This window comes from Amphibalanus amphitrite, unplaced genomic scaffold (genome assembly GCF_019059575.1).
Source record: "Amphibalanus amphitrite isolate SeventyFive unplaced genomic scaffold, NRLGWU_Aamphi_draft 001040F_arrow, whole genome shotgun sequence".
Classification (NCBI taxonomy): Eukaryota; Metazoa; Arthropoda; class Thecostraca; order Balanomorpha; family Balanidae; genus Amphibalanus; species Amphibalanus amphitrite.
Window position 1 is genome coordinate 43,533 of NW_024882534.1, and position 26,969 is coordinate 70,501.

At 52.1% G+C, this 26,969-nt stretch overlaps 1 protein-coding gene across 1 annotated transcript in view; it reads right to left on the minus strand.

Moving 5' to 3' along the window:
* The window catches only part of LOC122369475 (dystonin-like), a 101,201-nt gene that overhangs the window by 18,951 nt on the left and 55,281 nt on the right, over window positions 1-26,969 (minus strand). The window contains exons 8-39 of the mRNA XM_043344254.1: window positions 21,044-21,147; window positions 19,631-19,846; window positions 19,051-19,212; window positions 18,218-18,337; window positions 17,742-17,897; window positions 16,423-16,551; window positions 16,034-16,132; window positions 15,591-15,860; window positions 15,044-15,285; window positions 14,508-14,736; window positions 13,891-14,160; window positions 13,458-13,629; window positions 12,979-13,142; window positions 12,587-12,726; window positions 12,169-12,337; window positions 11,727-11,887; window positions 11,302-11,431; window positions 10,941-11,087; window positions 10,468-10,613; window positions 10,084-10,183; window positions 9,571-9,852; window positions 8,405-9,388; window positions 7,887-8,093; window positions 7,528-7,717; window positions 6,934-7,023; window positions 5,256-5,914; window positions 3,046-5,061; window positions 2,441-2,806; window positions 1,447-2,226; window positions 1,054-1,287; window positions 658-882; window positions 234-518 (exon numbers count right to left, since the gene is read on the minus strand). Of these exons, the coding sequence (XP_043200189.1) occupies window positions 234-518; window positions 658-882; window positions 1,054-1,287; window positions 1,447-2,226; window positions 2,441-2,806; window positions 3,046-5,061; window positions 5,256-5,914; window positions 6,934-7,023; window positions 7,528-7,717; window positions 7,887-8,093; window positions 8,405-9,388; window positions 9,571-9,852; window positions 10,084-10,183; window positions 10,468-10,613; window positions 10,941-11,087; window positions 11,302-11,431; window positions 11,727-11,887; window positions 12,169-12,337; window positions 12,587-12,726; window positions 12,979-13,142; window positions 13,458-13,629; window positions 13,891-14,160; window positions 14,508-14,736; window positions 15,044-15,285; window positions 15,591-15,860; window positions 16,034-16,132; window positions 16,423-16,551; window positions 17,742-17,897; window positions 18,218-18,337; window positions 19,051-19,212; window positions 19,631-19,846; window positions 21,044-21,147 (9,644 nt within the window). The remainder of the gene's footprint in view (window positions 1-233; window positions 519-657; window positions 883-1,053; window positions 1,288-1,446; window positions 2,227-2,440; window positions 2,807-3,045; window positions 5,062-5,255; window positions 5,915-6,933; window positions 7,024-7,527; window positions 7,718-7,886; window positions 8,094-8,404; window positions 9,389-9,570; window positions 9,853-10,083; window positions 10,184-10,467; window positions 10,614-10,940; window positions 11,088-11,301; window positions 11,432-11,726; window positions 11,888-12,168; window positions 12,338-12,586; window positions 12,727-12,978; window positions 13,143-13,457; window positions 13,630-13,890; window positions 14,161-14,507; window positions 14,737-15,043; window positions 15,286-15,590; window positions 15,861-16,033; window positions 16,133-16,422; window positions 16,552-17,741; window positions 17,898-18,217; window positions 18,338-19,050; window positions 19,213-19,630; window positions 19,847-21,043; window positions 21,148-26,969) is intronic.

The following is a 26,969-nucleotide window of genomic DNA, read 5'->3' on the forward strand; positions in this document are numbered from 1 at the left end:
TGGAGTGCCACGTGATTAGAGTAGCTAATCGCAACAGCCAAGATAGCGTAATTAACAGTTAATAATCATCTGCTGTGACGATACAAAAACGACACACGCGTTTTTTTACACTGACTTCCGCTATATATTCTGTAGGGGTTCAGTTGTTGAAAAATCCTTCGAGGAAATGCACCAGCCACATGTCAGCACACCACTCACGCCTTACCACAAGCATACACCCAGAGCAGTCTCACCTTCTGCGCCTCTTCGTCGTTGCAGAGCTTGGCGAGGGCGCCGCCGGTCTTGTTGAGTTTGTCCACCAGAGGCCGGTGGTCCTGGATGCTCTGCAGTAGCTGTTTGTTGCGGTCCAGCTGTCTTTGCACCTGGTCAGGCCTCAGAGCCGGCATGTCCAGCCTCAGAGCCTCCGCCTCAGTCTCGTCCAGCCAGTCCGAGATGCCCAAGTGGGTCTCGAAGAAGTGTTCGGCCAGTGGAAGTGCCTGCTCCAGAGAGCTCAGACGATCCGAGGACAGTTTGCTCACCTGAAACGAGTAAAGTAATATTTAGTTAAAAAAAGTAGTGGGAAATGATTGTGTGCTGTTACGAGACGATGTCCTCAGTGAAGGGGATATATGAAATCCAAGTTTAGCTCATGATACATCAACGTAGAACAATACTCACCGAGTCAACCGTGTCCTTCAGGTCTTCCACCTTCTCGCGAATTTCAGTGACATCATCATACTGAGCGGCATCGCGCATCAGTTTCTTGGCAGTGCTGATGACGTCACGCACGCGGCCCTTCTGGCTGCTGACGTCATCATAGAGCGCCTTGTGCTCCTTCAGTTGGATGCGGATGACCTCCGGGTCGGAACTCGGCGGCTCGGCCTCCTTAATTTGGGTTTCAACCTGGCGACGGAAAAAAGGGTTGATCAAGGAGAGGTATCGCTATACATTATGCAAGGCTAGGGTGCAATAATGAGACTTCATAGGCTGCTTGCGTAATAAAAGTGATCAAGATGCACGATTTATTGTGGTCAAATAGATACGAAAACTGTCGAAAGAAGCATCTAATCTCACCTCTCTGAACCAATCCAGCAGCTCGTCAATGTCGCCGACGATTTCGATGTTCTTCTGTTTGGTGAGGCGCAGCCGTTCAGCCTTGCGCTGAACCTGTTCGACGATGGCCTCGAAACGGCGGTTGTCTCGCGTCACCAGCGACTCGATGGTCTGTGCGCCCTCTCCGGGCGAGATCTGGCATAGCTGCGGGCCGGCCTGGTTCACCTGGTCCAGCACCGGTTTGTACTCCTGCACCTGAGATCAGGACGAAAAGAACGTCATCAGTTGGCTGTCTGAGGCTCTCAGAGTCTCAGAGACGTACACAAGCTAGCGTCAGAACGAAAAACGGGAGCTACAGCAATATGAAATCAATAGAAGAGAGAAGCGCAATGGCGAGAGAGTTGCAGCCCTTACCTGCTGCTCGAGATGCTCGACGGTCTCGTCGGGGCTGGGCAGCGTGTCGACAGCAAGCAGCGTCTGCTCCGTATCCACCAGCCAGTCGTTGAGGCTCGTGTGCGCCTTGTGGAAGGCGTGCACCAGCGGTAGCACCTCCTGGGCGTTCTTCAGCAGCGCCGCCGCCTTCGTCTCCAGGTCGGAGTAGCGGTGGCTGATCGAGTCCAGCTTGTCCTTCAGCTGGAGCGCCTCGTCGCTGGAGATGTGCCGCATCAGGTCGGCGCCGATATCCTGCAGCTCCTGCTCCGGCTCCCTGTGGTTGTCGACCTCCTCACTGAGGTCCGTCAGTTCCTCCATCTGCTCATGCAGCCGGTCAACGTGCACGGAGAGCACCTTGTACTTGTTGAGCCGCTGCTCCATCTCATCCATCCACACCAGGAAGTCTTCGTAGTTGAGTACCAGCGCGCGCAGCTGCTTGCCGGCGTCCTGCAGGCGGCGTCCGAGTGCCTCGCTGTCGTCCACCAGCTTGGTGTACTGCTCGGTGACCTCCTGCAGACGGTCGGCCAGCGCCGCAGCCTCGTCGTCTCCTACCAGCTCCATCAGCACGGTGGCGATGTTGGCCAGCTCGTCGAAGTCGCCGCCGCGCTTGACGATGTCGCGGTGAAGCGCATCGTGGTCCTTGATGCGACGCTGGATCTTGTCCTCGTCGGTCGGGATGGTCTCCATATCCTTGAGCTTCTTTTCCATTTTCTCCAGCCACTCGACCAGAGGACCGTTCTTATCCTGGTACTCCTTCGCCACCTGCAGAAAAAGAAAACATAGATTATAATCGTTCTTGCTAGTGAGCTGTATCATACGCAACAGATAAAAACAGTATGCAACTTTTGATGTAGCACCAACTTATTGTTATGGAGATGCCTTAGTGTCTTTGATTGCAAAATCATTACCCCTAAAGCTGGATCCTCATGATTACAACCACCGATTCTCGCACTTTGCGTTAGCCAAATCCACTGACCTTCATGGCGTCCTCGAGCTGCTGCATCCTCTCGGCGGCCTGACCGGTGAGAGCATCGAACCGCTCCGTCAGCTCACGGAGCTGTCCCTCGATCTCCGCCCGCTCGGCCGGCGCGCAGTTCTTGGCGATCTCGCGGCCCATGTCGAACAACGAGCTGACCGAGCCCTGACGGTCGAGCAGCAGCTTCTGCAAGAAGCGCTGCTCCTGCACCTGTGCCTTGACCACCTTGTAGTCGGCGCTGGGCGGCTTCTGGTGAGCCACGAGGTCCTCGGTGTCGGCCAGCCATTGGAGGAGGCCTTCCAAAGCCTCACGGAACTTGCCCGACTGGAGCAGACCCACGTCGAGCGCACGCTCCCGGTTGTGAATCTGAAAACATAAATAGTCGTCAAACTCTTAAGTAGATCGCAGAGAGCCCCGATTAATCAATTTGAGACATTACTGGACTAGGCCGATAACATAAAATTTCCCACTTTTATGTTTGGCACGCTTCACTATGCAGGGACCGTTTACAGGTTTTACTCTCCTGTCATGCTCGCCAAAATTAATTCACAAGGCAATGAAGCATACACATACAGCCTCAGAAGCCTATGTATAACGCTTCTTACCCTCTCCTTGAGCTCGTTCCAGAGGTCGTTCATCTTCTCGAGGTCTCCCTCCAGACTGCTGGTGTTGACGCCGGCCGCAGCCGACTGCACCAGGCTCTGGCCGCTGCGGTTGCAGCTGTCTACGTGAGCCGTCAGGGTCTCCACCCGCTCTGCCTTGAACTCTCTGAACTGCTGCTGCTGGCGGCGGATCGTCTCCACGTCAGTGGCCGGCGGAGGGAACGAAGCCTCTTCTCGCGAGGCGGAGCGGATGTCCTCCACCACCACCTCGTAGCTCGTGTAGAAGGTGGTCAGCTTGGTGAGGACCACCGTCACTTCGCGCTCACGCGCCTTTCCGCGATCGTCCATTCTTGTCAGCTGGCGACGCATGCCTCCCAGCTGGTCACGGAGAGTCTTGGCGTCAGACGCAAAGCCCTCCTTAACGAGTCCTTCGACGGTTCTGTCGGCGTCATCCAGGTGGCGACGCTCCTGAACGACCTTCTCCAGGAAGACAGAGATCTCGGTCACCTGCTTCTGCACGATGATGACCTCACGTGCCACGGGTGCCATGTTATCGAGCTCCTCCTCCAGGAGACCAAGCTCGTGTGAGAGGCCCTTGAGGCGCTCGTTGACCTCGTTGACAGCGTGAGAGGCGCTCTGTAGATCCGCGTGTCGGTCGTCGAGCTTGTCGCGGAGGTCGCGCAGCCGGCGGTCCACACGGTCCACGTCGTCCTGTACGTGATCAGCCGAGCTGCCCAGCTGGTGAGCGTCGGAGCGCAGCTGGTCAGCGGTGGAGCGCAGCCGATCCAGCTGCTGTCCCAGCTGGTCAGCCTCCTGAAGCAGGTCCTTCAGTCTGCCGAGCATGCGCGGGTCTCTGCCGCCACCCACGGCGTCGTGCGAGGTCAGGCGGTCCTCGCACCGCTGCAGACCGTGCTCCATGTCACGAAGTCGGTCCTGGAACTCGCCAACCTTGGACGAGACATCATCCAGAGCCTGCTGCCGACTGATCAGGGCCGCGTTGAGGGCCTCCCAGCGCTGTCCCAGCAGCTGCAGGTCATCTTGCACGCCCTCCTTGTCAATATCCGTGGCGGCCAGTAGAGCTGCGCCCGCCTGCTGGGTCTGCTCGTGCTCGCCAGAGTGCAGCGAGACATCGTTCTTGAACGCCTGCACCTCACGCTGCTGTTTCTGGATTTCGGCTTTCTGGAAGCTGACCGGATGCATGCGCTCCATACGGTCCTCAGCCTTGTCGAGCCACGGCGCGAACTTCTCTAGGTTGGTGTGGTAGCGACGGCACAGGTCTGTACAAGTCTGCAGCCGCGTGTGTCTGCCGACAGCCTCTTTCTTCACCGCATCCCAGTCCTTCTGCAGCTTGTCCAGGAACTTCTGCAGCGTCTTGCCCTCCTGCTTGTTGGCGGTCTTGGCGATCAGCTCCTGACCCTTGCGTTGTACCAGGAACACCTCGTGTTCTCGGTCTGTCACAGTCTTGTAGACAGGCTCGTACTCAGCCACCTGACGAGCGAGCTTGTCGGCATCGGCAGATACCTTTAGCGGTCGGCCCATGCGATCCACACAGTCCTTGATCCAGTCTTGGACATCGGCACAGCCGTCCTCAAACTCACGATCTTCCTTCAGCGAGTTCTCCAGCTCGGCGCGCAGGTTGTCCATCTTCTTCTGCAGCTGCGTCTGCTGTCGACCCAGCTGGTACAGCTTGTCCTTGACCTCGGTCTTGGCCGAAGGATCTGTGAGCACGGAGCAGAGCTGCTCGCCCAGAGTCTCCAGCTCGGCCAGCCGCGGTCGCAGCTCGTCCACCTGGTGCTGCAGCTGGTTCAGCTTCTTCAGCTTCTGCTGCGGCTCGCCGCGCTCGGTGACCAGGTCGTCGAAGGCGTCGCCAATCTTCTGCAGGTCTCGCTGCAGCCGACCTAGCGAGTCGTTGAACTGGTGGCTGGCGCCCGAGGCGGCGTCCAAGTTCATCTCGCGATCCTCCAGCTTGGAGATCAGCTCCTCCCACTTATCGTTGGTCTTGCGAAGTTTGTCACCCACCTGCCGAAAGACAGTATTTCAGTCAATCAGGATAGACCTATCTCACTCGGTTTAAATGTGAAATTTGCGTTAAAAAACGCATGTCTGTAAAAGTTTTATCTTATGTTTTGCCAAATGTTGTGAGTAAATTAATCCCGACCCACCCACACTGTATACATATATGCACTGTATGTATTCCCGACCCACACACTAACCTTGTTGGCGGTGGCACTGTCTGGCTCGGCCTCCTCAATGAGCGCCTGTCCCACAGTATTCAGCGTCTGCAGGGTCGGGTACTGAGCGGCAAACTCGTCCCTCAGAACCGCCACCTGCTGACTCTGCATCTGCACCAGACGCGGGTCGGAGCTCAGCGGTCCCAGCACCGTCAGCATCTTCTCCTTAGCCGCCAGCCAGCCGTTCAGCTGGTCGTGGGTGTCGAAGAACTGCTTGCTGTTCTTCAGGTGGTTCTGACGCGCCTTCAGCTTCGCCTGCAGCGCGCTCCAGCGGTCGACAACATCAGTGAGGTTGGCCTGCAGGAGGTCAGCGCCCGGAGCGCCCGGTCGCCGCCGCAGCAGCTCACCAGCCTGGGTCTTCAGACCGTCCAGCGCCGGCTGGCGCTCGTAGAGCTCGTCAGACAGAGCGCGGATGGCGGCCAGCTGCTTGTCCGCCTCATCCCTGCTCTGAGGGACGGCGTCTCGCGGCAGCTGCCGCTCGGCGCGGTCCAGCACCTGCTGCAGCTGTCGCAGCGTGTCCAGGTGGCGGCGCAGCTCGGCAGACACCGAGTCGATGTCCGCCTGCCGGTCGGCCAGCCGGGTGCCCGCCATGTCGTAGCGGTGGTTGATCTCGTTCAGCTGCGCCTGAATGGGCGACTGGTCTGTGGAGGCAGGCGAAATAGGTCAGAAATCGGCCGGATGGGAGCTAAAATGAGTGAGGTAGGTCGCTGTTGGGAGACGACCAATGCATAAAAAAAGTTTGAAAAGGAGTGTGTGCCCGTCGGAAACATCAAATGCCACATTTCATTCAAATCAGACGGCTTTTACAGATCAGTCAACACTATAACAGTCCCGACTTTTTGAGGTCATATGTCAATCATTTGATGTCATCATGGCTTAGTTATAACAATATTATGATAACGACAAAACTAAGAGTATACCATACTCTTGATAAATAAGAGGACTCTCATTGCTATTTCTGCAACGGATCATCACAACATTCTAATGCAGATCGATCAACAGCTTTTTAGCTTCAAGTTATTGTTACCCATGCGTTTATTTAATTAAGCATCAGTTTTGTTAGGGATTTGTTTCGTACTATGATAAAGGACTTCTTTGATGCTTGTTAATCGAACAAATTCCGTACGTTTGTAGCAGCATCTGAAGTAAATCATCTAAGGTATAGTATCTGATAAGTTGATATTAGACTAAATTAGTTAAAGGATTGATTAGAGAAGAACGTGCAACGTAATATAATTAGTATTTAACTGCTGGTGGTCGTAACTCCAAAGATGAACCGACTGCCCTTTACTCTTTCCGTTTTATTCCAGAACCTTGCAGTTATGATCAATAACAAACATTTACTGCTGATAAATAAGACTACCATATCTCTTAACAAGATAACTACCTTAACATTCAGCATAAGAACATATGCACAATACAAATAAGCTATGATTTTGACGAAAACATAGAAGTTGTTAGCATGGTTTATGTATGCATTGCTACTCATACCAATATTATTGGTTATTCACTACATACTCACGCATTTCGACACTTCGCAGTGCTGCGATATGCGAAATGTCGAGATGCGAGCTCAGTGCATCTACTACCGAACTGTCAGTATCATTAGGAATTAGTCACTAGATCGGTTAGGGACGTGCCTATCGGATACGGGTCTTACCGTCCAGCCCGAGATACCCATCATTGAGCGACTCTTTGCGACCCAGGCGGCTGGGCGCTGGGGAACTCCTATCGTACGAGGGGCGACGCACTGCAGATGTGCCCGTGGGTACACATATAGGGACGGTCAGTGATAGAACAGAGAGACGGATGGACAAACAGATTGACGGACAAAATTGACTTGCATAGAATATAATGACGTATGGACAAGAACGGCGGAACATCCAAGTCCATGAACAAATAGACAGGCGGAGAAAGTGGGCAGAGGCGGTACAGTCAGATTTGGTGACCGACAGACACGCGGAAAGATATACATACAAACAGATAAGAACTATCAGTTATGGCACAGCCAGCCGTATGGATATACCGATGTCTATACGGCACATCACACAGCTGAGTGAAAACAAGATTCGCAAATGGGAGTGGATTAGATCAAGAGAAACAGATTGCGATTTCAACGACTTCTCTTTGGTAAGACGCAACCAAGCACACTTAAAACACACCACAAACAATGTAAAACATACAAATCCCTATTGTAGATCTCCAGTAGCGTCCTATCTCCACGTTAAACCAACCACAGCCGCGATCCACCCACCTGAAGAGAGTGGTGTGACCGACCGCCGGCCGTGCGACGTCACCGAGGCCTTCTTCAGCGGTGTGACGGAGGAGCGGCGACGCGAGGGTGTCTCGGCCCGGTCCCCACGCACCAGCTGGTCGTACTGGTTACCCAGGTCGTTGACCTTGTCGATGGTGGCGGCGTATTGGGTGTGCTCGCGGACCAGCGGCTGATGGAATGGCACGAGGGGACAGCGTTAGGGGTTATTGACATCATGAATTACATAGGGAGAATGCTCAAGTGGCTTGAGATAAGAAACCTCTTTTATCAGATCCTAAAATATATTTTACTACATTGCATCATCGCACCATGTCACATCGTTGTACCATTTTTCTCACCTTCAGTTCATCGCTCTGGTCCTTCAGCAGTTTCTGATCGACGGCTACCGGCTGGAGGGCCTCAATCCTGCCCTCCATCCGCTTCAGCCACTGCTGAACCTCGTCCTTGAGCTTCTCGAAGGCGTTCATCGACTCAGAGCGGGTCTGACCCTCCTTGAGACGCGCCTCCATGACGCCCTGCAGCTCCTGCCACTGAGCCTTGATCTCCTGTGTGGTCGGAAATCGACTTGCAGTTAGGCTTGCTCAAATAAATAGCGAATGGTTAGGTAGCATGCTCATACCGGGATGACATATACCAAACGTTGATGCCGCTATCGATAGTCACACTAAATCTTATTGAAATAATTTCGCTAGGTACTCCTAAACTGTATAAACGTATATAAACTTAATTGTCTTAGATACAATGAAGATGGATCATTCACATATAATACGTTTTGGCATTGAAAAGTATTTAATAGAAACCATCGAAATCGATAGAGCCAGGCTAGCCTGGGCGGCAAATATTCTGCGACACTGACCTCGACCTTATCCTTGGTGGGTTTGGTGTCGGTGACATCCCTCCGCGACACCAGCTCGGTTCCAGAGCGCACCGTAGCGTCATAGTCCGGCTTCCCTGCGTCCCGGCGCCGGCTCAACTCCTCCATTTTGGCAGTGTACGCGTCGGCACCCAATTTGCCCACGTCCTGACCGTCGACCAGTTCGAACACCTCAACGAACCAGCGATCAAACTTGTCGGCGCGCTTGCGGAAGTTCTCTGTCTGAGCGGCAACGTCTTCCAGCTGCCGTCCACGCTCGTCACACTTGTCTGCCAGCTTCTGGAAGCGGGCCGTGAGGTCCCGCAGACTGTCCTCGATCTTTTTAGCGATACGTGCGTTGGAGGGCGTCTGCAGCAACTGCTGGGCCGAGCGCTGAATCTGATCCACACCCGGTCGGTGCTGAGCGATGTCGGCCTGCAGCGCGCGCTGTTCGCGAGTCTGTTCGGCCAGCCGGTCACGATCCAGACTGGCTGGTTTTTGAAGCGCCTGCAGGCGCGCCTCTGCCTGACTGAGCCACGCCATCAGCGAGTCCAGGCCATCCTGGACGCCGCGCGACTGCACCAGAGCCATGTCCAGCTCCTGACACCGGTCGACCAGCGCGGCGGACAGCCGTCGGTACTGATCAGTCAGCTCCTCCGGCGGCCGAGTGATGGCCTCCGCCTGTCGCGGGGAGATCTGCCCCTCCAGTGCCGACACCAGCTGCTGGGCCGTGCCCGTCGCGTTGTCCAGCAGCTTGCCCTGCGATAGCATGTTGGAACTGAGGCTCTTGGCGTTGTCCAGCTGGTTCTGGACGGCTCGGGGCTCGGCCGCCACTGGCTCGGTGACGACGCGCTTCACCTGCGGCTCGACCTCGCGGAGGAAGCGGCCAGCACGCTCCAGGGCCTCCTGGTACTCCCGCTGACGGTTGCCCAGGCCGGAGAGCTTGTCGGACAGCTTGTTGGCGCGACCCAGCAGGTCTTGGTAGGACTGTGGGGAAATAGGAAACAACAGGTTAGTCAAACTATTGTCGTTTATAAACAATGTGTTCATTTATTCGTCATGATGACGTTTTATTTTATTTTCCGAGAAGCACAGCAGTCAATTTCGTTTTTCCACAACTGATAAGACTTTAGAGGCTATACGACCATAAAATTGTGATTGTCACTAACCTGCGAGAGCTCGGTGACCTCGTGTTTGACCTGGTGGTCTTTGGGCTCGATGTGTGCCAGCCTCTGGGGCAGGTTTGTGCGGAAGTCGTTCAGCGACTTGAGGTGCTCCTTGCTCTCGTCGATGAACTTCTGCGCTCCGACGGTGAGGAAGCGCAGGTCGGCCTGGTGGGCCACCACGTCATGCACCATCTCGCGGCAGTCCTGTTCACTGGCCTTCAGCTGACTGAGGTCCGAGAGACGCTCCTTGTCGGCCAGCTGCCGCTGCGCGCGCGACAGCCAACTCTGGGGGACGGAGGAAATTCGGTTAGGTAACGAAACTGTAGGCGCTGCAGATCGACAACTGACAGCTTGACATGGTGTCGTTAACCTGCTCCTGGTACTTAAACATACCTAATTTATAGAACGACAAGATTGAAATGCAAGCAAGGGCATCTGAAAGGTAGCCTGAATTTAGGACGCCATACCCCTCTCGATAGTGAGAGTGTTAGTCGTTTCCCAGCACAGCGTTCGTACCTGGAAGGCGTCGCTGTCGCCACGGAACTTGGTGAGTTCGTCCAGACAGGCGTTCAGCCGGCGGTGCAGCTGATCCGTCCGGTCGGATACAGTGTCGTATCTGGAACGGTGGTCGGAATCAGTCAGTTATGGAGCCTGAGGCAGGCGTGGCTATAGCAACAGACGACGATTCATGGCACAAGCGTGTGCATTTGACAAACTTCTATCCCGATAACCAAGCAAGTTCCTAAAACATTCACAAATGAAAAGTCATCTCAGATGATGATCTAACGGTATACAACAGTAATCAGCTTGCCTACGCAAGGTAAAAATTGCCCATTTTAAACATCAACTCGTTAACCAGAATAGTGCACAGTACTGTCAGTGCATCCTGTGATAGCTCACCTGTGTTTTAGCTCCTGACCGTTGTCCTTGAGCTGCCTGAGCTCGTCCTTGGAGAGGATATCGCCACCTCTCTCAGCCACGTCCTGGATCTGATCGAGCGAGGCGAACAGCGGCCTCTGCTGCTGCTGCAGCTCGTCCTTGATCGCCTGTCGCGACAAAACGGTAGGACGTTAGCCAAGCACGACACCCCAACAGTTAAACGGCAGATTGACATGAATTAGTCAATGAACAAAAGTTGATCGGAAATCACACGCGATTTGGAACCTGGAAGGGCTAAATAGTGAATGCGAACTAGTAAAACACAAAGTCTGTGGTCAGCCAAGGGTGAAATCTCCGACCAAAGACAAAAAGAAAATATATGCCTGGTTACTTTAATTCTAACTTCAAGAACATGACCTTCATAAATTGCTATCTCTAACAATTCAGTTTGCACTTGGTACGAGCAGTGTTTTGGCTTCAAGTTGAGTTCTTACCTTGACGACGTTGATCTGGTTACGGAGCGCGGGGACGTCCTCCTGAACCTGCTCCTGGTTGGCCACCCTGCGCTCCACCTTGGCCATCCAGTCGAGGAAGTCGGCGATCGACTCGTCACACTGGCGGAACTTGTCAATCACCGCTTGCTGGAAAAGGCCAGGCGGAAATTCAGAACATACGCACTACGAGAGGGGCTTTAAAGCCGTTTCTAATGTGCTACAGTGTAATGTGAATCAGCTGTTGATCGGTCTGTCCAAGGAAACTTGAAAACATTCCACTTGGTATTATAGGTAAATCTGTCACAAGGACCACGTACGTATTCCTTAGAGCCTATCGCCCCGACCAAACCCCAACACTGACCCTGAGCCGCTCCTCCTCCTGCTGTCTGTGGCGCGCCTCGGCCTCCATCTGGGAGGCCCACTGACGCTCCATCTTCTCCTGCTGCTCGTACTGACGCAGCAGGTCGGCCGCCTGGTCCACCGCCTTCAGTCTGCAGACAGAGCATCACCGGGATGTCAGTGGGCGGCGAGACACGAACTCCAGGACTCATCTCTTGAGGAAATATAATAAATAACTATGAATATTGTTGATATGGGTAGCCGGTAGGTTTAACAAATTACACCATTACATCCAAATGATAATATGAATAGGTCTGTATTGTTGTACGCTTTTCAAAAACGAACAAATATCGGATCTGCAAAAACTTTATAACATTGGTCCGCTCCAGCATCGCGGCCTACATGCTGGTGTGTCATTAATTGCCGAAGCTCTTCTGATTGACTGACCTGTCGACGACGCTCTCGCAACAGTTCGTCCACTGTTTGGTCACCCTGGTGACGTCATCCTCCAGCTCTTCCACATCCGGGTGGTTTCTCTGGCGCGGCCGGGTGCGCTCCGTCGTCTTACGCGTCTTACCCACGTCAATGTTGAGCTTCTCAATCATTCCCTGGAAAGCAACAGATAGTTGTACGGTATTTACTTAGAAGTACCGAAATGTAAGAGAGGTGATAAGAATAGTTCATGAATAACGTCATTCTTTACCAGCACCATGATACCAAACACCAGAGTTAACAGAAGGAGCAAGAGAGATGCCAGCACGAGCTCTATTCCAACGACACTGAAGCTTTCGTCAGGCATTACGATAGCACTATTGGCCACTAACAGGTAAACATCGAGTTCGGGACACTCTGAGAGGCCTTGGGCTCAGTCCTGTGTTCCATGACGCACCTGTTTCTTCTGGAGACTGTTCTGCAGGTCGACGAGGCCGAGGTGGGCCGATTTGAGGCCATCCCGGTCGTCGGGAAGCTGGCGGTAATCGGCAATCTTGGCCTCCAGGTGGCTGACCACATTAGTGGCCTCCTCCAGGCCGTCAACGGTGACCTCCACACACTTCAGACTGGAATGGCGAGAGGACGGGACGTTTTTACACCTTACTTCCAAACAAAAAGTTTGAACAACAACTGCATGCGCTACCATCGAAATCGTCTATCAGGTAGTGTCATAGATGGACTGAATGTGGTGAAATATATACGTATCACTTTATGGCCCAGAATAATCGAATATCGGCTTTTGATGGACCATAAGTGAATATTTGAATACAAATTTGGTCAAACAAACAAAGTTGTACGCTGTTGCGTCTCCTCACCGGTCAATGTAGGCGTTGGACGTCTTCCAGATGCTCTCCCACTGAGTGTTGACCCTCTCGAGCCTGTCCTGCATGGCCGGTGTCCTCTTGCTCAGCGAGTTGTAGATGTTGCGGACCTCATCCAGAGCGGGCTCGTGACGCTGCGAACGGATTCAGAGTTCGATGTAATTAAAAAGTAATTGAAAATCCGTTTGCTATTGAAGTTTGAAGTCATGCCGACATCAATAATCATTAGCGAAATCCTATCTATCTGTTGATTCTCACCAAACATCATCCCATCTACAAGTCACAAAAAAACGCATGCACTTTAACGGTAACCACCAGAGCCATTCGTCACAGGTCAGCCACCAACCAGGCTAGAAACATCGCACCACTTGGAGCCCTCTCCTCACCTGGACGCGGTTCTCCCAGTCCTTGTGCTTGTTGGCCAGCCGCTGGGCGTCTCGCACGTCCCGTGGAATGGGCGCGGCACACTTCTCCGCCAACTCCGACTCCACGCGAGTCAGCTCTGTCTCCAGAGCTGCCACCTTCGTGTTGAACTGGTTGGTCGGGTTCGCTGGAAAAGAAGTGCCGAAAGAAAACGTTAGGCTTCGGAGATAATGAAAAGGTAAACGATTTAATTAGTATCGAAACGTCGTACGTTTCGTGGACTGCATGGCCAATCGAGTCAGAAAAAGCTTGGCATGCGAATAAACATTAACAACTAAGTTATAAATAAGCAAGCATAAACACACCAAATCACACACACAATCGAAAAGAACTAAATGATGTTGAATCAATGCATAATGTATGTATGCTATTAATGTATGTTGTATGTATGTTATGCATTATGATGAATGTTGAAAGTCCAACCACTGCTCTTTTTTCTCACCTTCGGCGGCGAGTCTCTCGAACTCGTCGAACAGCCGGTTGACCTCGTCGATTTCCCGGCGCAGCCTCCTCAGCTGGGAGTCGTTCGGATCGCCCTCCTGAATCAGCTTCTCGGCGTCTTCGTTCAGCGCGCGACGGATCGCGTCCCGCTGGTCCTTACCCATCGCCATAAACTGAGAGGGAACAGACACCAACCATTTGTAACACTCGCAATGTCCAGGGACCAGGAGTCTTCACTACGAAATAAGGAAATAGTAAGGTAGGAAAATATCTAACTATGCAAATAAACATCAGACTTAAATCAGACAAAGGGATGCAAACCAGGCATCATGCTTAAATCCTCTAATATTATCCTCTTAAATCTTTCAATGGCCTTGCTTAAATCTGCCAGACGGTCAACAGCTAATCCAGGCGGACACCAGAGTCGAACCCACCTGTTGCAGATCCCAGCTCTTCACCACCTTGATGGTGGCCAGGATCATGTTCTGCCTCATGCGCAACTGCTTCCTCTGCCACAGGATCAGCGACATCTCGTACTGCCGTTTCAGCCGCTCGATGGCCTCCAGGGCCTCCTGGTCGGGAGGGGGCAGCAGGAAACAGACGCTGGGAACGGAGCCCTGTTGACCGCTCGGCGTCTGGACCCGCCACTTGGTGCGGTTCGAGTTGTCCAACAGTGTGCACTTGTCCTGCTTCTGGATCACAATCTGCGGATAAAGACAAAATGAAACGTCAACTCCCGGACCAAAGTACGACCTATCAGCTTCAAGGGGCATGCCAGCGACGTGTTGCGTTTCAGCTTCGCAGTAGGCATATGGAAAAGAAAACGCTGCTAACACGCAGAGCTAGCTTCACTGATAATGATAAAACCCGTCGGAAAAAGTCCGGACCCTAAGAAAACTGAGCGTCAGTAGCGCTATTACTATTATTAAAAGCTCGCTTCGCTCGCTTCGTAATCATGAAAAAATCGTGGTTAACTGCAAACAAAATAACTGGTGCACCCACCACAAACTAAGAAAGCCCACTAATTCTTATCTAACGGCGCACGACTCACATTGGCGCTCTTGTAGCTACAGATGGCCGAGACGGGCATCGGTCCGGGCAGATGCTCCCTGCGCTGGCGCTGCGGCGTCACCTGGTGGGCGCGCTCCTCGAGCTCCTGAATCACCTCCGCCTGACCGGCCATCACGTCACGAAGCTGCTGCATGTCACGGAGGAGTTGCTCCCCCTCGTCCAGCGTGAAGTCGGTCTGACTGAACTCCGTGTTCAGGCGCTCGTCTTGTCTGTGGACGGCGGCGAGGGAGAGGTGTGGTCAGATGACTGGGTGAGATGTGGTCAGACACCAGAGAAAGATGTGGTAAAATGTCGAGATTCCAACGCATAAGAAGTTTTATGGCATAGATGATAATTGGTAGATAATTGGCATAAAGGGAAAGAGGGTGGCATTTTGCAGTAACTGACTCGATTGTTGTGAGGTTACCAAGTTATAACTATGCTGGCACATGCAATGAGAAAAAGCCCGCTACCAATGCAGTTTAGGTTTTCAGACGCATCAACATGCCAAATCAATCTTCTCATTCCAGAACTCACTCTTTGATGATGTGTGTCATCTCGTCGACGTTCTGGAAGAGTTTGTGCGCCACCTGGGCGTGTTTGAGGTGCGTCTCCAGACAGAGAGTGAGTTGCAGTAACCACGACCACTGGGTCTGCATGGCGGCCAGGTAGGCCTCGACCGTCTTGGAGGCCGGGTGGTTCTGGGCGACCAGCGAGCCGCCCTGCTCCTGGATTGTGTTGAACTGTCGCTCACGGCGCTCCAGTTCGCCCATGACGTGCTGCAACAGAACGACAGGTGGTGAGAATTGTAACGGATAGCGAGCCGCAGCAGAGTGACGGACGGTGAACCGCGACGAGTGCGTGTCGCGTGTCAAAAGACGGTGTGCTGGAGGACAGAGAAAAATACAGACGGAATGTGTAACCTACTTTAAATCGTTTGCAACGTCTGCCTACTACCCAAGAATTGACAATATGTAAGTCACAACGAAACATAGCAGAGTGTCGTCCACAGGCCGAGAGGCGAATTTGTCATCACAATAAAGAAAGTAACGAGAACGACTCAGCACCAACTGTCAGCACTGACCTCGTAGTGCGCCTCCACCTTCTGCAGGTTCTGGTTGCGGTTGCTCCAGTCCCGGTGAACCTCCGTCTCCTCCTTCTCGTTCAGCCAGATGAGCTCGTTGGTCGCGCCCTGGATGAAGTCGTGAAGGATCATCAGGTCCGACAGCCGCTTGTTGGAGGTAGACAGAAGGTCGGCGTACGTCTTCTGCAGCTGACTCAGGATCTTCATGTACATGGCCAGCTCCTCGTGGTCGTAGTTGTTCTTGGCAGCCACGCACCGGTCCAGGTTTACCTGAAGGGGGACAGAACAGTGCTAAGAACATTAGCAAAACGCAGAACGGGTGAGCACCAGCCAATGAAGCTACCTACCAGAGAATGACGAGCGCATTTTGCCTGACACAAGCGTTCGCTCGAGGAAAGTCCCTAAAATCTAGGCCGACAGCCTGAGGGCTTTAATTTGTTTACCTGGAACTGGTCGATGATTTTGTGCTCCTTTCCGTGCGTCTCCAGCTCCTGCTGACATGAGTGCAGGTCGTGGCCATACTCCGCCTCCTGGATCGAGTGCTGCCGACGGAAACGTACGCAAACTCAGCAAAACTTACCGTAACGCAAGAACGGTATCAAACAGACAGTTGATCACTGCAGGTTATCAAACATAAAAAATTCGACATCCCTGGACTGCGACATCATTACATTTTCTCTATCCCGCTGCGCTTGCAAAGACATGACTGGTAGATACGGGTCTATGCATTCCTGACATTAACCCCAAGTCACCATTTTTGAAACCATTTAGCATGAATCATGTTCCTGAGAATGAATGTGAGGAGGTATAAAGGGGACTGTGAGAAACGTACCAGTTTCTCCCGCACCCATTCGAGACACTCGTGCAGGAACCGGAAGTTCTCGTCTGTTTTGATCAGCCGGTTGAACATGGCGTCAGGGTCCTCATTCATCCGCTTGCTGAGCGGGCCGAGCAGATTCTCCTGAAACCGAAAATAGCCAGTTAGACAGTTGGTCATGTACATATTATGATCAGCTTCTGGTGAAGGAATGCGCGAGCTTTGGTGGGCAGAATCGATGTGTTAGAAGTGGGATCAAAGTGATAGGTATGCGCCATGCGGAGCCAATTAACCCTCGCATGTGTAGGGGGGGGGGGGTCGGATGGACCCCCCCCCATGGTTTTTCGCGAATAACTCGCGTAAAAAGCGGCCGATCGCGACGAAACTTTCAGTACCCTCGCATTGATCAATTTTACACCTACCCTGAAAATTTCATGACCCTGACCCAAATGACCTTTGACCTGTGACCTCTTTTCCGAGACCATGTTTGGCCGGAATCGCGATTTCGCGTATGTCGGCTCGCACTAGCCGCGTGTTTGCAAGCTTTTCGTGGTTTCAAACGTTCAAACATGTGATTTGATGTTACTCCCGTGTGTGTCAAGGTCACCTGAAGGTCAGGTCAGGTCATTGACCTTTGGTGACCTCGGGTGACCTCGGGTCACTTTTTCGAGTTTTACATGTTTCTAGGCTAGTTTTTGGAGCTGAATTCGAATTTAGCAACCATTTGAACATTTACGAAGTAGTTTTGGTGACTTCGTAACATGTTACGAAGCTGTCAGAGGCGGTTGACACGTACTACGAATACCCGTCACGACGCCTACTGGTTGACCTGACCTGACCTGACCCGACCTGGTCTAAATGCTTCAAGACATCATCTGTGATCAAAACTAACACGATATTCGTGATCAGCACCCCGAAAAACCCCTTAGCAGCCACACTTTACGACTTTCTAACAGGTCCCGATTTTCCCGACTTTGGGTCATTGACCTGACCTGGAAGGTCAACCAATGACCTAGGACCTTAAAATTGGGTATCATCGGCTTCCTCTCGTCACGGGCAACACGCTCGTTTTTTCCGCGAAGCTCTAGCTCGATCAGGGGCCAAACGGCAAGGGGGGGTCCAACCGACCCCCCCCCCCCCTACACATTAGAAGCTGGCAAACGCCGCACACATGCGAGGGTTAAGAAAATGTGCGATTGATTGGAAAACTTTAAATGATGATGCTTGCTGATGACGATCGACGGTCGTAAAAATTTTCTCGGGAGCCTACGTTATTTATTTTTAACTCATGTGTATCTTTGGCATTTCAACCGAGTTTCATCAGCCAAACAAACCTGCATGTTGTTGTGAACAGACATCCACTTGTTGTGGAGCTGTTGGACGTTGTGGTAGAGCTCGGGTCCCTGCGGATGCCGCCCTTCCTGCAGCGAGTTGACGTCCGAGAACAGACCCTTGATAGTCTCCTCCACTTGGACCAGGTCCAGGTCGATCTGTCAACAAACGCAATCAAAACACAGACGTCAGCAAAATAAACGGCACTCGGACGGCTTCAAAGAGGCGTCCTTATGGACTCAATCAGCTGTTCACCGCCCTTTAATTCCAGTGGTGTTTTCATTGTGATCCGATTGAAACTGATAATCAATGAAAGAAAATTGCGCGTCTGAACCCTAATTAAGTACGCTCTAATGTAGGCTATTTGATGTTTGGGTAAGTTAGCTTATTATCATGCATTCTTTGTATATTTACAAAGACGAAGAAGTACCTAATTAACACCACTCGATATCACAAGAGAGAACCGATAAGTTCATACCTTTTCACACAGCATTTTGACGTCTCTGGGCTTCATCTTGGAGATGCGCCTGGACTCGTCCTTGATAGTCTGCTGAATGTCGTTGAGTCGCCGGTCTGTGGCGCGAATGTCTCGCTGGATCTGTCAAACACGGATAAGGCATGGTCAAGCTTAGTCAGATAATCTAACCTAAATCGCGTGAGGTTTATTACATAAATTCATCACATTCAATTTATGTTGAAGCATAACAATAGAGCAGCTAAACAAACGAGCTTATCACGTCAGTTCAAAAATTAACTTGCGGCTATTTTGCATGAATAAAAAACAGGCGCATGCCTGAGTGTGTATGTTGCCTATTGTCCTTAATATAATGTTATTCAATTCACTGCATTGGCGTGTGTTTTTCTATACTCTATCCGCAACTAGACCCCGGAGGTAGACGGTGCAGTGGAGGTCAGACACTTTGAGTTGTTACCAACGATTACCGGCTGCGACCTAACGAGGGAAATACACAAACAGCCCACTTCACACGCCCGCCGCCCGGACACACACCGGTACACAAACCCACGCGTTCGCACTGGCATCGTTACCAGGCGCGTGTCGCAGTGCGAAAATGTCAACCAAAACGACACATCCGTTGAGGAGAATGATAGAGATGCGAATCCCACCACCCTCACAGTGGCTAGATTAGGTGCTAGCTAAAACCATATATACGCTCATTTTTTGCATAAGGTAAATAGTTTCCAAGAAAAACGCACGTGAAATTTCGTTTAGACGTGTCATGGAAACGTAGTCAGTGTCAGCACTCAGCACCGCTGTGCCGAGCTGTCCCAAAGCCATATAAACTGTCCTACCTTGTCGGCCAGTCTCTGCAGCCGCTCCATACGAGTCATCTCCTCCTCGATAAGTGCATGTCGTTCCTGGTAGGTCTTCATCATGAGGCCCCAGTTGCGGTCCAGCAGGGAGATGTGCTGCTCCGGCGGCAGGTCCATCTTCCCCAGATCGTGGTGAGACCGCTGAGAACGAGACAGAACGGTTCACTAGTGTGCACATGTTTACATGCATCGACCGTTAAAGAGGAAACGTTCGGCGCCGGTCTGAGAACTGGTCTCTCCCTGTACTTACATCACATTTACCTGTACCGACTTAAGTTCGGGCAAAGAAAACGATCTCCCCATTCCCAGAAACACCAATCAACAACTTCTCGGACCACCACTACCCTGTTACTTCTGTCCTTCCAGAAACTTCTCGTAAACAACTTCTCGAACCGGTGCGACGCCATTCCCGTGACTTCACTCTGTCCCCGATCAACAATTTCTCTGACTCAACCCAATCAACATCCTGCTACGTTGGTCTGGCATGGATTCTACGTCTATGCATCTACATCGCCCGGCTACTTCGCTACGGTCTGAGAGCTGAAATCTCATCACTCACCTCCAGGTCCTGGTAGAGTCGCAGCAGACGAGTCATCTCTTGCTGCTTGGGCGGTACGTCGCGCGTCTTGAACGCCTTGCTCTGAGCGTGCAGTTCGCGCAGCTCCGGCACGGAGGCGGGGAAAGTGAGCTCCTTCATGCGCGCGGTCTGTTGTCGGATCCACTGGTGTAGCCGAGACGCGCCGTCCTTGTAGTCTGAGAGCGCCGCCTGGGCCGCCTGGGGCACACCACACAGGACGGTCAAAAAGGGCTTAGAGGATAGAAGACGATTAGAGAGCATGCTCAGCCAAAAACAGACAAGACAGCAAACAAGCATTCATTGTTATCCATGCAAAGTTTATCGGTCAATTTAAGCCATGAAACAGTAGGTACTTGAAACGGCATGCAGAAACATGCAAGAAAGTCCAGCTTCAAACTGAAAATGAACAGCAGTTTGAGCAGGACATGCATGCACAGAAATGAAGCTGGCGCAAATCGCTCAGAGCTTGTAAGATCAAGCGTCGTTTCGTTACATTAGCATGCAGCAAACTGAAATCTCTTCCCCAATGGCATGCGTCCGAAAAGGATAAACGGATGGGAAACGGTACCTAATAATTGATGGACGCGCGTAAGAACTTTTGTTGCCTGTTACTAAGCCTGAAGATGTGCTATGATAACCAATGTGGACTCTGTTGTAGTTCGTGATCATTCCGATGCAAGCTTTGTCCTCTTTTCATGTGATTTCAACTGCTCCCGTGTGCTGAACAATCGCAAATTAGGTTTTCGGACGTTTCTCTCACTGCATTAAATTCAGCTGAGCATGAAAAAAGTCTTTGTCTGTCTGCTGGGGTGGTCCATAAACCCATTTCTGCCCAGATGCAAAGAACGTACACCATATCGCCGAAAGTCATGCAATCAACGAGAGCAAACTATGAGCATAGCCATGCTTTGCAACAACAATCTTGTTGTCAAGCGAGATTATAAGGCATTGGAGACTGTTTGCTCCAAAACACCGCATGCAATTTACCTGATGTCTCACTTGATTCCAATGTGGAACGGAGCCCGTCTTTATTACATAATTTACCAAAAATCGCTCGTTGAGGCTTCGGCACGCGATACCAATAAATACTGTATGTATAGGCATTTAGTTAATTTGTGTTTACTGCTTTTATTCGGAAACAAAAGCATTACATATGTAGGAGCCGGGTGGTAGACTGTATGTAAACCGCTTTTAACAAAAATGTTGGATCTTGAAACCGTTCCTCAGGAAAGGTAACAGACTGCCGGATCGTTCTTCAGACTGCAGACGGACTTGTTGCCTAGGATGTATGTGTGTATGTTATGCCTGTGTCTATGCCTGGATGCGTGACCTTGTGTCTTCTCGTCCACGACTTACCCCGTCGGGCCGGTCCCGGCTGACTCCTGGGGCACTCACAGCGTCGTACAGAGGGTGCTGCGCCGGCGGCTCCGGGAAAATGTCGTACAGAGAGCTGACGTAGGTGATGAGCGACTTCTCGTCTGGTTCAGGAGTGTCCACATCTGACGGAGAAAACATGAAAACGTTAACGGATAACAGAACAACGATAGCTGGAAAGTGGCAAGACACGGGGATGTTAAATTTTGGTACCAATCTTTAATCGTTCGTAAGCTTCAGTCTAACGGGTCGCAAAACTGGTCGCGATTACAACGAAAAGTTATTTTCAACAGATAAGTCGTTTATAAAATGACAAAAAGGAATGCGAACAAAGTGAATCAAGCATCACACATACTGCTGTACACTCGTGTTACGTATACTCCACGAATTGCAGTCTTCAGAACGTCGCTGTGCTGCGGTACAGCCTAACCCACAGGCGTGCATTGCGGTACAGTCTATCCCGCAGGCAGACAATGCGGTACAGCCTAAGACGTATGCTGCGGGTGCGGCACAGCATAACACACAGACGTGTATTGCGGTACAGCCTAGCCCACAGGCGGACGCTGCGGCAGTCTACCAGACAGGCGTGTACTGCGGTACAGCATAACCCGCAGGCGTGCACTGCGGCACAGCCCACCGTGCAGGCATGCACTGCGATGCAGCGGCTAATACACATGCGTGTATTGCGGCACAGTTTATCTCGCAGGGGAGCACTGCGGTACAGCCCAACAGGCGCCATAAGGACTGTCATTCGCAACAATAAACTAGGTACTCGGTTTGCTTATGCATCTCTGGACGGACTGCGTCACTGATGATGACAAAGCCGAATCGAATTGAAGAGAGACGCAAAGATAAGCGGCCGTCTCAATCCGATACTAATCGATACGACTTGGCGACTCCCCCCCCCCCCAAAAAAAAAGTTCACTCACAGCCACTGCAGGCCGCTCTAACACACACCGGCCACTACACTACCCACTCGCTAGTGGCGGCGTTATCAGATAAAACCACGGCAGCTACATATGTTCCGGCTTCGGCTGGCAGCGCAAACAGTCGCACACAGCTGATGAACACGCATCACCGACAGACGCCGAGTTTTGCGTTAGTCGGTGCCAGACTTCTCATCAATGCTCCTTCACGGAGGAAGGGTTCGGCGAACGTTTCGTTGAGTCATCGTTCAACAGCACTCGCGTCTGAGAGTGCTCCTAGGGACCAGGTGTTGTTGACGGAGGCGTGAACGGACCGAGATGGATCACCGATGACGTCACCACCGTATGATAATGAGGGAAACGTCCGAGTGGCCGCATATGGTCAACGGCTAATGAAGTCAGCATTTCTTAACCGGAGGCAATTGATATCGTCACCCAGCTTCAAACTAAACAGTATCAAAACCAAACAAAACTCTGAGCCCCAGGTGGCACGAAGCACAACTCGTCCTCATCTCCCTCCTCCACTGCCGATGTGACGTCACGATCACGGCAACGTCACAACGGGCCCAGCTGACGTCACAACGGGCCCAGCTGACGTCACAACGGGTCCAGCTGGCAGAACATTCGGTCGGCCAGCCCCGGTGAACCACCGCAGAGGCAGGGTGCTGCATTATAGAAGAGGGGCCCACACCGAAACTCCGAAGGAATGGGCGACGGAGACCTCCAGAGCGACGCTGGTGGGTGGGGATGATTGCACCTGGACCGAAGTTGAAAGATGGGGATGGTATGAGTGGCTACTGGCTACACCGGCCACATCTGCAGCCAAATATGGAAGGTAGTAGCCAGTAGGGTATGATCTGGTTGGGGTAAGTGTGATTGGCACCGTCCAGAATGAACGGCAGTAACAAGTAGAAGGACTTTGACTGGTTCCATTTCAAGGCTGCCTGCTCGCCCAAAACGTCACACTGATTGCAGGGAGAGGAGAGAGGCCTGCAATGCAAGGAAGGGTAGGGAGGGATACGAAGCACACAGTCTGGGTTAGATGTGAGGAATAAAAGCGACTCAAACATTCAGCACGGTGGCATAACACAGTGGCTTCCTGCTGGGAGTGTAAACTCGTCAGGAATGTTGGAAATGTCATCAGCTATAAGCAAAAGAACGAGGAAGCCGTTGTTTACCTCGGGTACGAAGCAAGCCTCCAAAAAAAGGACGTGGAAAAGCAGATAAATGCTTGCATAATGTATCAGTTCTTTCGATAAGTAATGAAAGTGTTGAACATAAACAATGCCTCTGGTCACCACTGTGTGTACTGATATATGACAGCGCTAGTTTCAAGGCCAGGCGGAGTGCGAACAATATGACAAAGTCACTGTAAAAGAGGTCAAGGCAAAACTTCTCCGTTCGATAAGAATTACTTAAATGGAAACCCAGAAGCAATCTGCTACAAATAGAAATCCGTGCATATATTTCACATTTATCTTTTTCTCACTTTGTGAGAAAAGTTATTGCTGTTATTCTTCTATGTATATGGTACTAATAACTAATAACACATTCTGAATAATATCTTTTTTTAGTGAGTTGAGCGGTTTTTTCAGCGTGGAGATGAGAGAAAGATTACCTCCATCCCTCTCTCCCTATTATCTCTCTCTCTCTCTCTCCCTCTCTCTCTCCCTCTCTCTCTCCCTCTCTCTCTCCCTCTCTCTCTCTCTCTCTCTCTCTCTCCCTCTCCCTCTCCCTCTCCCTCTCCCTCTCCCTCTCCCTCTCCCTCTCCCTCTCCCTCTCCCTCTCCCTCTCCCTCTCCCTCTCCCTCTCCCTCTCCCTCTCCCTCTCTCTCTCTCTCTCTCTCTCCCTCTCCCTCCCTCCCTCTCCCTCTCCCTCTCCCTCTCCCTCTCCCTCTCTCTCTCTCTATCTCTCTCTCTCTCTCTCTCTCTCTCTCTCTCTCTCTCTCTCTCTCTCAATACCCTCTTTGGCTCTCTCCCTCTCTGCCTATCCGCCCCATTCACCGATCGCCCGGCTCGTCCAATCTCACACGGGAGATAACAGATGTGTCTCTGACCCGAGGTCACCGCTAGGGGTCACCATCAGAGGTCAGCCGAGTGACGGGAGAGAGCAGGGAGAGCGGGGCGGGGAGAGTGAAGAGGGCCGGCCCACGCGACCGGCCGGCGCCGGGTGTGCGGGCGCGTGGGCAGGCCTCGACGAGCTGAAGACGAACGGATATGGTGGAACTAACAGCGGGTGGGGCCGATGACGTGAGCACCGACCAATCAGAGAGCAGCGAGACTCCGATCCGCCTGAGATGGCGAGCTCGTGGTGGTCTCTTCGCTCGTCAGAGGAATCGAGGAGCACAGGTGGATGAATTAATGCTAATGAGTTCAGATAGACGGGAAACGACGCTCGGATATAAGGGCAAAATGGGATTCGGACTTGAAGTTCATCCGAACAGCATGAATCCTAAGCTGCCGACGCTGGAAACACGCGGAAATTATCACCAGCTGGCAACCGAAGGCATGCAAGAGGTCTGAACTGATCAGCTATATTGATTGACTGACATTAAGATGACACAGGAACGTCAATTTTTTTTTTTAGAAATGCAGGAGCAGTGGTTAGGTATAGCTTCAATTTTAGCTATGGTTAATATGCGAGCTTTGTTATAATTTTCACATGAGCCGCTCGCCAAGAGAAGGTTCAGTTCATTTCATAGCCAGAAGATGTAGGATTCCATATCCTCGGGAGTCGCGATTCATAGAAGCTCTCCCCTCCGACCCTGAGTGGTGTAGTCCGTGGGTGGTCTGCCGTGCCTTACACCGCTTCGTGCCCCGATCCCCACTATCCACCGACCAACAGCCTGTCCCCCGCCCAGTAACCGGTAAGTACATGCAAAGTCACCGGTCGGCCCGGTCGGCTCCATGGCTCTGCCACTCCCCGCTCTACCCGTCGGGCGTGGGAGGAGGGAGGCGTGCCCGCGATGGCCGTCGCGATTGGACCGGTTCACTAGCGGTGGACGCCCCTCGCCTGCACCGGCAACAACTGGCGTCCGTCAACAGGACGGTAAAAACAGCGCCGGCCGCACCACCGCCCTGCCGGACGAACGGTCAGTGCTGGGGAAAACGGCTGGTGGAGCTGCATATGCGATGGGGCTGTATGCATTCACCATACGTAGCACCACCCCAAACGGTAGAGATGTAGGGCGCAGCTGTGACTTGTGAGCGTCGCAGAAAGTCGGGAACCTCTGTCCAAACACGCCAACGGAAAAGGGATGAAATGGTAGAGGAGCTGGGGTTAAAGAGACTGACAGCTCCATTCGACCTCCCATCCAGGTACTGTCAACAAACCCACGGGCTTGTTGGTCCCGTGTTCCGACCCAGCGGCTCCTGTTCATCCAGCTGACCCTGGCTCCCGGGGCGCCTCCCACTCCCAGTCAGCACACACAGGCGCTCAGGTATGCCGCGACTGCGTAGTGCTCCGTGCAGGGACAGAGGTAAGGGCGCGGCACTGACACTGAGTACTGAACAGTGCCATGGCGGTGGCTGCAGTGACCAGGCCGCAGCAGGGTCGCGCCTTATTTGGAGGGCGGAGGAGCGGCGGCGTGCGACTCCGCCCCGTAAGGTTGGCTGAGGACTGGACCGACAGCTGGCTGGGTGCTGCACTGGTGCCACCCCGGCCTGACCGAGATGGAACGAGCGATTGGAGCAGAGCCTGCACCAGGGCACGCATATACAGTCTCACGATATTAGAAAAGAAATTAGAGATCCTGCAGATTAAGCCAAAAGCAGAAGGCTGGAGTTTGGCAGCGATCTCAGCATGGTGCAGCTTCCAGGCTCAAGGCGATGCACCTTTTGAGCCACAGCGAGGGTGCCAACGAAACACAGCTGAGGGTGTTCCCATCGCACATCGACAAGGCGGGTCACGACCCCATTCCATGACCTCTGCGCACTTCAATGAGCGGGGTCACAGGGGTGAAACGGTACTACGCGGAACCAGCACGGCACTCGACTTCACTTTCAACTGCCGACGGACGGCGACAGCGTCTCACTCTCCGTAGAGACAGATGGAACATAGGATCGTGCACTGTCATAGCTCCAGAATCAAGGAAGCTCTTCTTTTTAACAAATTCGATAGTTGAGTCAGTGCAACTTTCATCAATTTTCTTCAACCGCGTCTGCTCCCACCGAATTATTCGCTTTATCATTGTGCGTGGCCCGCTCCCGTCTCCTCCACGGCGGGCCTCCAGCGACCTCTGAGCAGCCGGTTATCGTCAGCTACATCTGTAGTGACGGGCCGTGACCCGTGGGTCCTCACCTAAGGCCATCAAATGGGCCATCAAATTCAACGATTCCAAAACAGTACAACAAACATTTTCCCACAAACCAAACAATACATCACCAAAACTCACTTTCGGAGGACTTCCAATACCCATAACAAAAACACACAGGCACCTTGGATTGACCTTTTCTAAAGACCTAAGATTCCACGAACACATAAACGCCATCCTTACAAAAGCTAACAAATCCCTCAGTCCATTATATCCCATAGCACGATTCCTTCCCCGAAACACTCTCGACGCAATCTACAAGACGTACATTCGACCACATCTAGACTACTGCGACACTATTTACGACGGACACATTACTATTCACGACACCATGAGACTAGAGACATTCCAAAACAGGGTAGCAAGACTAATAACAGGAGCACTTTTCAGGACCTCTTCTGACAAATTACGTTATGAATTAGGATGGGACAAACTAAAAACCAGACGACAACTTCACCGACTACTACTTTACCACAAACTATCAACACCCGGACGTCAAAATTTACCCTCTTATGTCACCTCTCTTCTACCGAATTCACGACATCAAGCCACACAAAGGACGCTAAGGAACGCCGCCCACCATTCCCAGCCACATGTACGCACAACCAAACACCAACGCACATTTATAACACTCACAGGAAAACAATGGAATCAACTACCAAACTCAATTAAGCATCTTCCCTACAAAGACTTCAGAAATGAGATCAAA